This window comes from Schistocerca serialis, chromosome 9, assembly GCF_023864345.2.
Source record: "Schistocerca serialis cubense isolate TAMUIC-IGC-003099 chromosome 9, iqSchSeri2.2, whole genome shotgun sequence".
Classification (NCBI taxonomy): Eukaryota; Metazoa; Arthropoda; class Insecta; order Orthoptera; family Acrididae; genus Schistocerca; species Schistocerca serialis.
The window spans coordinates 349,759,200-349,774,582 of NC_064646.1; the positions used below are offsets into that span (position 1 = coordinate 349,759,200).

The following is a 15,383-nucleotide window of genomic DNA, read 5'->3' on the forward strand; positions in this document are numbered from 1 at the left end:
TCAATGGTATAAAAAATTCCTTACTGAAGTCTTTCCTCGTTGCTTAAAAAATTACTATAGGTTGCTTCAGAGACAGGCTGTGCTGGGAAAAACTCAAAACAAACATATTCTATTTGTGGCTGTGCCATATGATACATTTTCATTAGTGTTGAATGCAGCAGCTTCAATCAGTGTAACTGCAAAACTTGTCATGTGGAATACAAACGGTTTGAATTTGTTTGATTTCTGACCAGCGCATTTATTTAGAGCTAAAAGTTGATTTTTGTGAACACAAACACTTAAGTACTTGCATTAATTTACATCAGTATTGACTTTCTAGTGTGGTCAAACCTTTCCTATGTGCTAATCAGTTTTTTGTTGTTGATTTAATTACTGTTCAGGCAAGCGGCGGTATAACATTAAGCTGTGGAAAACATTCACGGACTGTTTCAATTGCCTACCTGTGGCTGCCATTGTAGATGAAAAAATATTCTGTTGTCATGGTGGGCTCAGTCCTGATCTCCAGAGCATGGAACAGATTCGTCGTATAATGCGGCCAACTGATGTACCAGACCAAGGCCTCCTTTGTGATTTGTTGTGGTCTGACCCTGATAAGGTAAATGTTCATTTGAATTGTAACATGTACAATAAGTAAATTCGTATGATTAAAGTCTGGATCCAATTTCTGAAGATAATGATGAAATTTTAAATATGAGAAGTAAATCATTATTAACACCATGCAGTGTTTATAAAATCTGTGGTTAAAGTTACTGTTACTTACAGGACACAATGGGCTGGGGTGAGAATGACAGAGGTGTGTCCTTTACATTTGGAGCAGAAGTAGTTGCAAAGTTTTTGCACAAGCATGACTTTGACCTCATTTGTAGAGCTCATCAGGTAAGTAATTCTTTCTTGAATTTCATAATTCCATCTTCATGTATGTATACTTTTATACTAATAATTTTCTTTCGTTCATAGGTTGTAGAAGATGGCTACGAATTTTTCGCGAAACGACAGCTGGTCACACTTTTCTCAGCACCCAATTACTGTGGTGAATTTGACAATGCAGGTGCAATGATGTCTGTTGATGAAACACTCATGTGCTCATTCCAAATATTGAAGGCAAGTGATTATGTTGATTTTTGTGTTCCAGTTGTGGTGCAGTGGTTCAATATTTTCATCTGTAGATACCAGAAAAGCAGTTGTAAAGTTTCTAAAGTAAAATTGTGTGATACAAAATTAAAATTTTAAATTGCAATGTACAACTATATTTTCTTAAAACTGGAAGAAGGGGTTGGGTTGTTTGGGGGAAGAGACCAAACAGCGAGGTCATTGGTCTCATCGGATTAGAGAAGGATGGGGAAGGGAGTCGGCTGTGCCATTTCATAGGAACCATCCTGGCATTTGCCTGGAGCGATTTAGGGAAGTCATGGAAAACCTAAATCAGGATGGCTGGACGTGGGATTGAACCATCATCCTCCCGAATGAGTCCAGTGTGCTAACCACTACGCCATCTTGCTCGGTAAGAAGAGGAGAAAATGCCTTGGCTTGATGACTTGTCAGTTTAATTTGTACTGCTTATTTGAGGAAATGTTTTAGATTGATTATTATAAACGGAACTTGACCGAAGTTGGTGAAAAGTTCAATTATTTGCTCCATTACTCCTGACAAAAAAGTGCCTTGAGTTCAGGTATTCAGTAGTACTTAAGACATCGCAGAGCTACAAGCATTGATGGAAACAGTGCTTAATGTGATATTGAATGATTTCTGACCGACAGTATATGAAACAGTCTATACTAAGAGTTGTCATAGTTCTGACACATAAGGTACCTTAATATAAGGTCCTTGAAGTTGAAAGTTTTGAATTTCCGTAGTAACAGGTATTAAGGAAGACAGTCTGTTCCCTTTTGTAGAGGTTTTGGAAGACCTTAGACACTGTTCACTGATGGATTTCACTGACCTAAGGTGCCTATAGGACCAACATCTCAGGACCCACTATCAGCTACCAGATGACAGCTTTTGACATTGTCAAACCATACAAGTTTCTCACTGTTAACATTGTATTTACTCATTCACAGAAAAGGCAATCACCCTGGTTAAAGGTTTAGAACATGGAGTTAACTAAATTCTTACAGCTCTTTAATGAATTAAAATATTCCTACAAATCAATCCAGATTATAAATTTTTACATACTCTATGGTTTCTATAGTGGTTGAATCTCTGGAATTACTTAGAGATTTTGATATGGTCTTAAAACATAACTGATTCAGGAGGAAGGTTTGTGTATCATTGCATATAACAATGAAGTTGCCCAATTGTAGATACTTACTGCTGTCTGTGCCAAGCTGGGGTGAATTGCTACTATTCTTACAGTTCTATCACTCTGGCTGAGTTGGTGTCTGTTTTTCGTTTTCACCCTCATAGTAAAGCAGTTCATAAATTAAATGGTCCATAGATTGTATCTCACTGCACTCAAATTCTGGGCTGTTTGACACATTTTCTGGCACACACATTTTATTAATCAGTTACATCTAGCAAAATACTTGTTCTGTCAGTATGCAAAGTTGTCACTGTTACCGAATCACCTGCATTTCCAACCTTTGCTTGCATTAAAATTGAGTGAGTCTTAGATCTGTGGTTGTTACGGCTATTTGGGATGGTCACAAATCACAAGAGTAAAACTGTGTGGGCAACATAATGCTTATCCTATATTGGAGTAAATTTGCTGCTTTAGTAACGGAATGAGGTTCAGGACGATGTGACATTTCAGGTGAGCACGGTAATAGCGTGATGGTACTAAAGATAGGTCTAGCATCTATTGAATGAAATGCAGAGTTACAAAAGGTCATTTCAGAGAAATAAAGTAGGTGAGATATAAAAGGGTTGACTGAAAAGTAATGCCTCCACCTTTGTAACTCAACAGTTGGCAGCATTGGTATGTGGCTGGTGCTGGCTTGTTCCATAGCCTCTTCACTACAGCTTCAGTTGGTGGAAAGCGTTAGCATTGAATGTTTGTGTTCTTACAGTGTAAGTATGGAATCCTGCTTAGATGGTTGGTCAATGCGATTTAAGCAACATGCAGTCATTGAATTCTTGATAGCAGAAGGTAGCACCCCAAAGGAGATTCATCAGAGAATGAAAGCAGTTTATGGTGATCGTGTTGATGTTAGTCATTGGGCAGGTAAGTTTAAAGATGTCGAGGTGGGGACATCTGACCTGCGTGACAGAGTTGGACGTCCTGTGACAGCAATCAGTTTAACAAGCAAAATGTTGACAGACTGATACAGGACGATCATCGTATCAATCAGAGAGAAATTGCAGGCGCAACAGCATTTCACAAGAACATGTGGGTCACATTATTGCTTTGCTTGGCTATCAAAAGATCTGTGCATGATGGGTATCCCGGATGCTGACTTCAAAAAGAAAGTGCACAGACTTGAAATTTGCCAGGAACACCTCTCGCATTAAGAGAATGAAGGTGACACCTTTCTCCATTAAATTGTGACAGGAGTGGGTACACCATTACGACCCGGAGACAAAACATCAGTCTGTTGAATATTGACACGCTCGCCCCAGAAAAAGAAATTATAGACGCAGCCATCAGCTGGAAAAATCATGGCCAGTGTCCTGGGGCACGGTTGGTGTCATCAAAGTTTTCCTTGCTTACGGAGCAACAATAAATTCAGAGCATTGCATCACAATGCTGCGAACTCTGAAACAGTGGCTAACATGGGTCCAAAAGGAAAATGGAAATGTTTTCCTGCAGCATGACAGTGCCAGACCACACACTTAATGTACCACCACAGCAGAACTTCAGAGAGTGAATCTCGCCACCATACGGCATCCTCTGCACAGTCCACATTTACGAGGGGTGTTCTAAAAGTCTGTGCAAAAATAAAAACTACTTAAGTGCTTGGGGTAAATCTTTTTTATTTTTAGTGTGTCTCCTTTTAGACTTATACACTTTGTCCAACGCTGTTCTAATTTGTTGTTCCCTTCTGAATAATAGGAAATGCCCAAGTCTGCAAAATAGCTATTAGTTGCTGCAATCACTTCCTCGTTTGAATAAAATCTGTGTCCCACCAGCCACTTCTTCAAATTGGGGAACAAATTGTCAGAGGGAGCCAAGCCTGGAGAATAGGGGGATGCGTGAAACGAGTTGAAATCTTATTTCCATTAATTTTGCGACCACCTCTGCTGAGTTGTGTGCTACTACATTGTCGTAATGGGAAAGGACTTTTTTGTGGTCGAATTGCTGGAGTTTTTCCTACGGCTCTGTTTTCAAACAGTCCAATAACGATGAATAATATGCACCTATAACAGTTTTACCCTTTTCCAGATAGTCGATGAGGATTATCCCTTGCGAATCCCAAAATATAGTTGCCATAACCTTTCTGGCCGAAGGAATGGTCTTCACCTTTCTTTCTGCAGACTCTCCCTTGGCAACAAATTGTTTAGATTGTTCTTTGGTCTCACGAGTATAGTAATGTATCCATGTTTCATCCATAGTGATGAAACGATGCTTCAAGTCCTGTGGTTTCTTCCTGAACAACTGCAAACCAACCTTGCAACACATCACACGATTCAGTTTTTGGTCAAGTGTGAGTAATCGCTGAACCCATCTTACGAATAGTGTTCTCATGTCCAAATGTTTATGCAAAATATTATGTACCCATTCATTCAAGATGCCCACAGCATTAGCAATCTCACACACCTTAACTCTTCTGTCATCCATCACCATATCATGGATTTTATCAATGATTTCTGGAGTCGTAACCTCCACAGGACGTCCAGAACATTCAGCATCACTTGTGCCCAAATGGCCACTCAAAAAATTTTGACACCACTTATAAACTGTTCTAATGAAAGGTGCAGAGTCACCATAGTGTTTATCAAGTTTCTCCTTAGTCTCCAGAGGCATTTTGCCTTTCATAAAGTAATGTTTAATCACCACATGAAATTCTTCTTCGTCCATTTGTTGACAATCACTGGACTTCCTTGATTCACGCGAATACCAAACAGAAAGAAATAGACCAATATGGCTGAAACTTGGCGAGTGTTCTTTCCAAAGACGATACTAACTAAAAGTGACCTCGACACGCGCTGGTGGTGCCATCTCTTTGACTTTGTATGGACTTTCCAAACGCCCCTCATAGCACAGTCTGACTTTCATCTGTTCCAATAATGAAAGACAATCTGCAGGGACATCATTATGCTTCTTATGAAGATGTTGAGAGAACTGTTATGGCTTCAGAAAACTTGTTCATTGTTGGTAGAAATGTATCCAGTTACCTGGTGAGAAAGTGGAAAAGTGAATATTGGTAATTAAAGATTACATTCTAAGGGTTATTTCTGTGTTTGATTTATTAAAATATTCCCATCCAAACCCAATTAATGAAAGTGGACGCATTACTTTTCATTCAGCCCTCGTATTTGTTGTAAAATCCTTGTGATAATTTTATTTGGAGAGTCATGTGGCCAGCAGATACTCCTGACTGAGATACCCTTCTGTGGTTGGTGAAAGTGTCATTCTTATGTGAACCAGTACACATGGCCCCCCTGCGGGTCCGGGGTAAGAATAGGCCCGAGGTATTCCTGCCTGTCGTAAGAGGCGACTAAAAGGAGTTTCAACCGTTTCGGCCTTCTATGTGATGGTCCCCCTTGGGGTTTGACCTCCATTTTTCAAAATTCTACAGAAGTACGAGCCTTTTGGGGAAGGACACCTTACGTGGTGTACCACTGGTCCTAAGTGCACTAAGACCTTGGCACTCAGCATTGCACCGGCGTTGTCACCATACCCATTACTCCTCAAATTGGGCCTAAACGCCTGATGGGTTGTCCAAGTTACGCCCATAGTGCATCTCCATCTGCACCAGCGATCATGATGGACTTTCCATGGCACCAGAAATCCAGCACGGTAGCCAGCCCGTTGTGGTGGGGTCGTCATGTACCCTCTAGGTTGTAGCCCCCTGACAACACAGGGATCGTACTGCCGATACCTGAGCTGCACCCTCCCCACGTTGGCCAAGGAGTAGATGCCCGTCTCCTTGGGGCATCAGGACTCCCGGCAATGGTCATCCTGCCAGGTGGCCCTTGCTGCGGCTGGGTGGCGCCCGTGGGGAGAGCCCCTGGTCGGAGTGGGTGGTATCGGGGCGGACGTTTCGCACATGAAACGTCAACACGTATCGGGTCGCTCTGCGGCCGAGTCTTCCAAAAGAAAAGGTACCGTTTCTAGTTCTGGTTCTCCTGCCCTTTCCCCCTTGGCCACTCCATGGGAGGAGGGACAGGCCCGCCGGCTTGGGGCGAAGTACTTCCCCCGCTATTTGGTCTGTTCTCGAACAGATGGGGGGACGTTCGCCACCTCCAAGCCCATGTTCTTTGTTCAGCACATTGAGGACGTCTTCGGGGAAATCGAGGCTCTCAGCAAGATGCGATCAGGGTCCGTTCTTATCACGACCACCTCTGCCACACAGTCGGCGGCACTCCAGGCGTGCGACCGCCTAGGGGACATCCCAGTATCCATTGTCCCACATCTGGCACTAAATAGGACGCAGGGGGTTATTTTTCATCGTGACCTCCTGCTCCAATCTGATGAGGAGCTCAGGGCCAACCTGGAGCGCCGCGGCGTGCATTTCGTCCGGCGAGTCCAGCGCGGCCCCAAAGACCGTCGCATCGACACCGGGGCCTTTATCCTCGCCTTCGAGGGGGACGTTCTCCCGGAGAAGGTAAAGGTGATGTGCTACCGGTGCGACGTGCGACCTTACGTCCCGCCTCCTATGCGCTGTTTTAGGTGTTTGCGCTTTGGGCACATGTCGTCCCGGTGTGAGGCTGAGCCCCTTTGTGGCGATTGTGGACGTCCTCTTCGTGAGGAACATACTTGCACCCCACCACCTCGGTGCCCTAATTGTCCTGGCGTCCACTCGCCTAGATCCCCAGACTGCCCCACCTATCAGAAGGAGAAAAAGATACAAGAAGTCAAAACTTTGGATCGGCTCTCTTATTCTGAGGCCAGGAAGAAGTATGACCGCCTTCATCCCGTGTCACTGGCCACTTCGTTTGCCTCAGTTGTGTCCACTCCTTCCGCTGTATCCTCACCTCTATCCTGTCCCCCCTCCGCCTCCTCTGCCCATCAGGGGGCTCTGCCTCCGCCTCCCAAATCCCTCCCTTCCAAATCCTCCTCCCCCGCGGCCCCCACCCCCCCTGCCCCCAGGGGCCGACCTTCCTCCTCCTCCTCCTCCTCTCCCCACGCCACCTGAGAAGCGATCCTCTTATCAGGCGTCCATCGGGGAAACGTTCCGGACCCCAGCTTCCGAGGTCCGGCGTTCCAAAACGGACCCCGCGCGTGAGGACCTTCTTCGGGTCCAGCCCACCATCCCTGTGCCTCCTCGGCCTTCCAAGAAGGCCTCCAAGAAGAAGTCTCTATCCCCCTCTCCACCCCGGCGCGTTTCATCTGATGCTTCATCCGTGAGTCGCTGCTCCCGGCCGTCCTCAGTTTCGCCGGGACGCTCTGCTGCCAGGCGTTCCGCCGGCCTTTTGTCGGCAAATGATGCGGCCCCTCCTACACAATCAGGGACAGCGGCCGCAGCTGGCGACGACTCGATGGAACAGGATCCGCCTGCCGTCAGTTGTAGCGTTGTTGCCTCGCAACCTGGCCCTCCGCGGCCATCGAGGTGACCAGCTCTTCCCCGTCTCGTTCCCCCAACTTTTTGACTAGCAATGGCGTTGTTTCATTGGAACATAAGAGGTATTCGATCTAATCGGGAGGAATTACAACTGCTCCTCCGCCTGTACTGTCCGCTCGTCCTTGGTCTCCAGGAAACCAAGTTGCGCCCGACTGACCGTATTGCCTTTTCCCACTATACCTCGGAGCGGTATGACCTCACCCCTGTGGATGGTATCCCAGCTCATGGTGGGGTCATGTTGCTCGTTCGGGACGATGTCTATTACCATCCCATCCCATTGACCACCCCACTCCAAGCAATAGCTATCCGCATTACTCTTTCTGCTTTTACTTTTTCAGTTTGTACCGTCTACACTCCACCGTCATCTGCTGTTAGTCGGGCTGACATGATGCACCTGATCGATCAGCTTCCCCCGCCGTTCTTATTGTTTGGCGACTTCAATGCCCATCATCCCCTTTGGGGCTCTCCTGCATCCTGTCAAAGAGGCTCACTCTTGGCGGATGTCTTCAACCATCTCAATCTTGTCTGCCTCAATACCGGCGCCCCGACTTTCCTTTCGGACTCTACTCATACCTACTCCCACTTGGACATCTCTATCTGTTCTACCACTCTTGCCCGTCGGTTCGAGTGGTATGTCCTTTCTGACACCTATTCGAGCGACCACTTCCCCTGTGTCGTTCGTCTCCTGCACCACACCCCATCCCCACGTCCTTCGCGCTGGAACATACTGAAAGCTGACTGGGGACTTTACTCCTCCCTGGCGACCTTTCCGGACCACGATTTTCCCAGTTGTGACAGTCAGGTCGAATACCTCACGGCTGTTATCGTCAATGCTGCCGAACGTTCCATACCTCGTACTGCTAATTCTTCACGTCGCGTTTCCGTCCCCTGGTGGAACGAGGCTTGTAGGGACGCTATCCGTGCTCGACGACGTGCTTTACGCACCTTTCGCCGCCATCCTACGTTGGCGAATTGTATTGAATACAAACGACTCCGAGCGCAATGCCGTAGAGTCATCAAAGACAGCAAAAAAGCTTGCTGGGCCTCTTTCACTAGCTCCTTTACCAGTTTTACTCCCTCTTCCGTTGTTTGGGGTAGCCTGTGCCGGCTGTCGGGCATTAAGGCCCACTCCTCAGTACCTGGCCTGACCTCAGGTAATGAGGTCCTTGTTGATCCTGTAGCTGTCTCCAACGCCTTTGGCCGCTTTTTCGCGGAGGTTTCAAGCTCCGCCCATTACCATCCTGCCTTCCTTCCCAGGAAAGAGGCAGACGAGGCTCGGCGACCTTCCTTCCACTCGCTGAATCTGGAAACTTACAATGCCCCCTTTACTATGCGGGAATTCGAACGTGCGCTTGCACTGTCCCGGTCCTCTGCTCCGGGGCCAGATGCCATTCACGTTCAGATGCTGGCACACCTTTCTCCGGCGGGCAAAAGCTTCCTTCTTCGTACCTACAATCGCGTCTGGACCGAAGGTCAGGTCCCCATGCGTTGGCGTGACGCCGTTGTTGTTCCTATACCCAAACCCGGGAAGGATAGACACCTTCCTTCTAGTTACCGCCCCATTTCTCTTACAAGCTGTGTCTGTAAGGTGATGGAGCGCATGGTTAATGCTCAGTTAGTTTGGATTCTTGAATCTCGACGACTACTTACTAATGTCCAATGCGGCTTTCGTCGCCGCCGCTCCGCTGTTGACCACCTTGTGACCTTGTCGACATTCATCATGAACAACTTTTTGCGAAGGCGCCAAACTGTAGCCGTGTTCTTCGACTTGGAGAAGGCTTATGATACCTGTTGGAGAGGAGGTATCCTCCGCACTATGCACAAGTGGGGCCTACGCGGTCGTCTGCCCCTTTTTATTGATTCCTTTTTAACGGATCGAAAGTTTAGGGTACGTGTGGGTTCCGTATTGTCAGACGTCTTCCTCCAGGAGAACGGAGTGCCTCAGGGCTCCGTCTTGAGCGTAGCCCTTTTTGCCATCGCGATCAATCCAATTATGGATTGCATTCCACCTAATGTCTCAGGCTCTCTCTTTGTCGATGACTTCGCGATCTACTGCAGTGCCCAGAGAACTTGCCTCCTGGAGCGCTGCCTTCAGCATTGTCTAGACAGCCTCTACTCATGGAGCGTGGCAAATGGCTTCCGGTTCTCTGAAGAGAAGACGGTTTGTATCAACTTTTGGCGATATAAAGCGTTCCTTCCGCAATCCTTACATCTCGGTCCCGTTGTTCTCCCATTCGTGGACACAACTAAGTTTCTAGGGCTCACGTTGGACCGGAAACTGTGTTGGTCTCCACATGTCTCTTATTTGGCGGCCCGTTGTACACGTTCCCTTAATGTCCTCAGAGTTCTTAGCGGTTCATCTTGGGGAGCGGATCGCACTGTCCTGCTTCGCTTGTATCGGTCCATAGTCCGATCGAAGCTGGATTATGGGAGCTTCGTCTACTCGTCCGCTCGGCCATCCCTCTTACGCCGGCTCAACTCCATCCACCATCGGGGGATACGTCTTGCGACCGGAGCCTTCTACACTAGTCCTGTCGAGAGTCTTTATGCTGAAGCTGCCGAGTTACCATTGACCTACCGGCGCGACATACTGCTGTGTCGGTAGCCGGCTGTTGTCTATGCCCGAACACCCCTCTTACAAGTCCTTCTTCGCCGATTCTCTCGACCGTCAGTACGGGTTGTATGTGTCTGCCCTGCTGCCCCCCGGAGTCCGCTTCCGTCGCCTGCTTCGACAATTGGATTTTGCCCTCCCTACCACCTTCAGAGAGGGTGAGAGCCTGACACCACCTTGGCTCCAGGCTCCGGTTCGTATTTATCTCGACCTCCGCTCACTCCCGAAGGAGGGTACTCCGGCTGCAGTGTATTGCTCACGGTTTGTCGAACTTCGTGCTCGACTTGCTGGTCACACCTTTATTTACACCGATGGCTCCAAAACTGACGATGGTGTCGGCTGTGCCTTTGTCGTCGGGACCACCACCTTTAAATACCGGCTCCTTGACCAATGTTCCAGCTTTACGGCCGAGCTTTTTGCTCTCCATCAGGCCATTCAGTATGCCCGCCGCCACCGCCATTCATCGTATGTACTCTGCACTGACTCACTCAGTGCTCTTCAGAGCCTTGGGGCTCCCTATCCGGTCCATCCCTTGATTCAACGAATACAGCAGTCCCTCCATTCTTTCGCTGGTAATGGCGGTTCTGTCAGCTTTCTGTGGGTCCCCGGACATGTAGGAGTGCCTGGGAATGAGGCTGCGGATGCTGCAGCCAAGGCTGCAGTCCTCCAGCCTCGGCCAGCCTCCCATTGTCCCGTCATCTGACGTTTGTGGGGATGTATGTAAGAGGCTTGTGTCCTTGTGGTGGGATGCTTGGTCATCCCTCCAAGGAAACAAGCTCCAGGCAGTAAAACCGCTCCCAACTGCTTGGGCAACTTCCTCCCGATCATCTCGGCGCGAGGAGGTCCTTCTGACCAGGTTGCGGATTGGGCATTGCCGGTTTAGCCACCGCTACCTGCTCTCTGGTGACCCAGCCCCGCAGTGCCCTTGTGGTCAGGCATTAACGGTGCGCCACGTTTTATTGTCGTGTCCCTGTTTTAGTCAATTTCGTGTTGTCCTGTCCCTGCCATCTACGTTACCGGATGTTTTAGCTGATGACGCTCGAGCAGCTGCTCGTCTTCTGCGTTTTATAACTTTAACTGGCTTGACCAAAGACATTTAACCTTTTTACTTATTTATTCTGCATCTTTGTCAGGTCCTTTTGATGTCCCCCCATCCCCTTGAGTTTTAGCAGGTTCCTTGTGCTCTAACACCAGTGACTGGGCGCTAATGACCTCCGCAGTTGAGCGCCCTTAAACCCTACAAAAAAAAAAAAAAAAAAAAAAAAAAAAAAAAAAAAAAAAAAACAGTACACATGGGATTACAGGAAAACTGATAAGATGCCACAGAAGAGCAAGCGTGTACTAAAAATTGTGGGGCTCAACGTGTTGTATCATTAAGTCTATCACCTTTCTGTTAAGACAGTAATGTCGATGGGAAGAAGAATGGTATGAAGTGAAGGGAAAAATGGTAAAGGTGGTAAACTACATTGATAGTGCCATACTTTCTTTCAGACTAGACGAGGTGCTTCTGTATCTATAAGGTACAAAACAACGAAAGATGGCTTTCTGATTCAGCTAGACGACTTACTAATTTTGTAGTCTAGTGAATAGTGATTTCAGTAATGCATACTTGAACAGTTGGTTTTATATTGTTAAAAAATAGTGTATACCTGCTGCTATGTTCTGCTTTAGCAACCAAACACAAATATGTTAAATTTTTAAGTTGTCCAACATCCTTAAATTATTAGCAGATGACAACTTAACAGCCCATGAAAATGTGTATTTTGTGAACTTTCACTTCAAAGAGGGAATGTACTTGCTCAAATGGACAGTGAATTGACTGAAAAGTGTCTTATTTAAATATCTCATTGCTGGTAAAAGAAATTTCTTCCTTCTCTTCAGTAAGTGTTCAACGTGGTATAGATCAGATAGGAACTCCACTAGGTTAACGTATTTTAGGCAGTGGAATTCAGCGATTGTCACATATTAGAAACATTGCATTTCTGTCCTTTTGCTGCTGGGTGGTGGTGGTGGTGGTGGTGGTGGTGGTGGTGGTCTCTTTAGCAAGGCATAATCGAAATCATTTCACCAGCTTGATCTTGCCCAATTTCACGATAATTTTCTAATGATATTGATCTTCGTATACGATGTGATCAAAAGTATCGGAACACCTGGCTGAAAATGACCAGTTTGTGGTGCCCTCCATTGCTAATACTGGAATTAAACATGGCGTTGGCCCACCCTTAGCCCTGATGACAGCTTCCACTCTTGCAGGAATATGTTTAATCAAGTGCTGGAAGCTTTCTTGGGGAATGGCAGCCCATTCTTCACTGAGTGCTACGCTGAGGAGAGGTATTGATGTCGGTCGGTGAGACCTTGCACGAAGTAGACGTTCCAAAACATTCCAAAGGTGTTCTATAGGATTCAGGTCAGGACTCTGTGCAGGCCAGTCCATTACAGGGATGTTATTGTTGTGTAACCACTCTGCCACAGGCTGGGCATTATGAACAGGTGCTCAATCATGTTGAAAGATGCAATCACCATCCCTGAATTGCTCTACAATAGTGGGAAGCAAGAATGTGCTTAAAACATCATTGTAGGCCTGTGCTGTGATAGTGCCACGCAAAACAAGGGGTGCAAGCCCTCCTCCATCAAAAACATGACCACACCATAACATCACTGCCAGCGAATTTTACTGCTGGCACTACACAAGCTGGCAGATGACATTCACCGAGCATTCACCATACTCACACCTTGACATCGGACCGCCACATGGTGTACTGTGATTCGCCACTTCACACAATGATTTTCCATCTCTGTTGTCCAGTGTTTACGCTCCTTACACTAAGTGAGGAGTCATTCGGCATTTACCAGTGTGATGTGTGGCTTATGAGAGCTGCTTGACCATGAAATCAGTTTTCTCACCTACCTGTCATAGTATTTGCAGTGGATCTTGATCCAGTTTGGATGTCCTGTGTGATGGTGTGGATGTCTGCCTATTACACATTACGACCGTCTTCAACTGTCAGCTGTCTGTTAGTTAACAGAAGAGATCGGCCAGTACGCTTTTATGCTGTACATGTCCCTTCACGTTTCCACTATGCTATCACATTGGAAACACTGGACCCACAGATGTTTAGGAGTGTGGAAATCTAGTGTACAGACGTATGACACAAGTGATACACAATCACTTGACCATGTTCGAAGTCCACGAGTCCTGCGGAGTGCCCCATTCTGCTCTCACAATGTCTAATGAATACCAAGGTCGATAAAATGGAGTATCTGGCAGTAGGTGGCAGCACAATGCAGCTAATATGAAAAACATATGTTTTTAGGTGTGTCCAGATACCTCTGATAACATAGTTCATGTTAAACTGTTTTTGTTCCTCTTCCATATTCATAAGCATCGAATTTTTTGCCACATAACTTTATCACATTATGAATTACTAAGTGTCAAAAAGAATCGCATGCGTGTTTGGTGCACTCTTAGACTGGTAGTGTTAAAGTTAATATTAAACTAAAGTTAATTTGTGTTCGTAGAACTTTATGTATCGTAAAATTGTTCTACACATCACTATTTTTTTTTTTTTTTTTTTTTTTTTTACAGCCGGCTGATAAGAGGAAGTTTGCTTATGGAGGACTGAATGCTGGAAGACCTGTTACACCACCCCGTGGAGCAACAACAAAGAACAAGAAAAAGTGAACGTGTCTGGGTTGAGCAACTGAGCTGCTTAAATATACTTAATTTGAATGCTGAATTCACTGTAGCAGCTAGAACTACAGGAGTATTGTGCATTCTGGAGAGACTGCTGAAAATATAAATGTTGTGTAATATTGTGTTGGGCCTGAAGTCCTGACTCAGACGTTGTCACAAAGCTGTTTACCAGTGGTACAACATATTTGTAGTTTTATAATTTTATGCCAAACATTCTTCAGTACTCATTACAAGCAAAAATTAATACTAAGTTAAATACGTGACAGCGTATCAGTGCAATTGCAGTTATTTTATCAAAATCTGTTTACTGTGGCGCTACCTGTTCTACAGTCAACTTTTTGTAATGCAGAGCTGTTAAAAGTGGAATGAACTTACAAATATGTAATATTTGGAATATTGAAGCACTATTAGATATAACAGTGTTTTTATTTCTAACATATATAAGTGAAATTATATAGATGCAAGTTTGTGTTGTAGCACAGTCTGAAGAGTATTAGAAGGTACATCAGTGATGACTCATTATGAGTGACTAGTAGTGCTTAATATTAAACAAAAAAAACATCAATACCTTCACATATAATCTGAACATTGTAGTTAAGATATCCGAACCGCCAAAATGTTTAAGTAGAATTACAAAGGATTGGAAAAGCTTCTCATGACAAAAGTATTCACCCTTCTTGGAAGTGATTGAGAGTACCAGTAGTGTTAGTTAAGTCTATGCCACTTCTTTCATACCTTGCCTCATCTCTTGTATTTTCCTCAGTTCTCACAGCAGAATTTTAATGGCCTGCTTGCATGACAGTAGTATTTATGTATAGTTTCTAAGCATAATTTTGCAAAGTACTTCATAGAATAACGTCCTTCATTTCACTGAGTGTAGGAGTTTTGAAACATGAAATGTATCGTCCATTATGTTGTAATTAATCCTGTGACAATAGCAAGTGGTCACATTGTTTTGAATTTGTTATAAGAATGTTTTGTGATGAAGTGCATATTTTTTTCAGAGACCAGATATATTTAATAATGTGGTCAACTTCCATCCATTTTTGGATACTTAAATGTACATTACAAAATTCATATTGTATATAATTGTTGATGGATCTCCAGTTTATCATCTTGACTGTCTTTATAATGTCCTTTAATGAATGTGGAGAGAGCAAAAAGAAACAAAACCTCAATTTTAAAACAATTTGTAAATGATTGTTTGATTTTATAACCTAATCCTGACACGGACACTTGGTGTTAACATTACAATCAAAGATAGCAGGGCAGGGACAAAATGTAATATTTCACTATTTGTAATTGCTGACTACCATTTTGTCTTGGTAATTGAAGTCCAAGCTGCTTAATGACAAAGGAAACGAATCTGTTGCAGTTAGTTTAATGTGTGGAGCTGTAGTCTCCTGCGAAATAAATT

General features: G+C 45.2%; 1 protein-coding gene across 1 annotated transcript in view; it reads left to right on the top strand.

Moving 5' to 3' along the window:
* Positions 1-15,155, top strand: part of LOC126419917 (serine/threonine-protein phosphatase alpha-2 isoform) — a 53,435-nt gene extending 38,280 nt beyond the window's left edge. The window contains exons 4-7 of the mRNA XM_050087198.1: positions 381-595; positions 763-876; positions 958-1,101; positions 13,859-15,155. Coding sequence (XP_049943155.1) covers positions 381-595; positions 763-876; positions 958-1,101; positions 13,859-13,954 — 569 coding nt within the window. The 3' untranslated portion in view covers positions 13,955-15,155. The remainder of the gene's footprint in view (positions 1-380; positions 596-762; positions 877-957; positions 1,102-13,858) is intronic.
* The last annotated feature ends 228 nt before the right edge of the window (positions 15,156-15,383 follow it).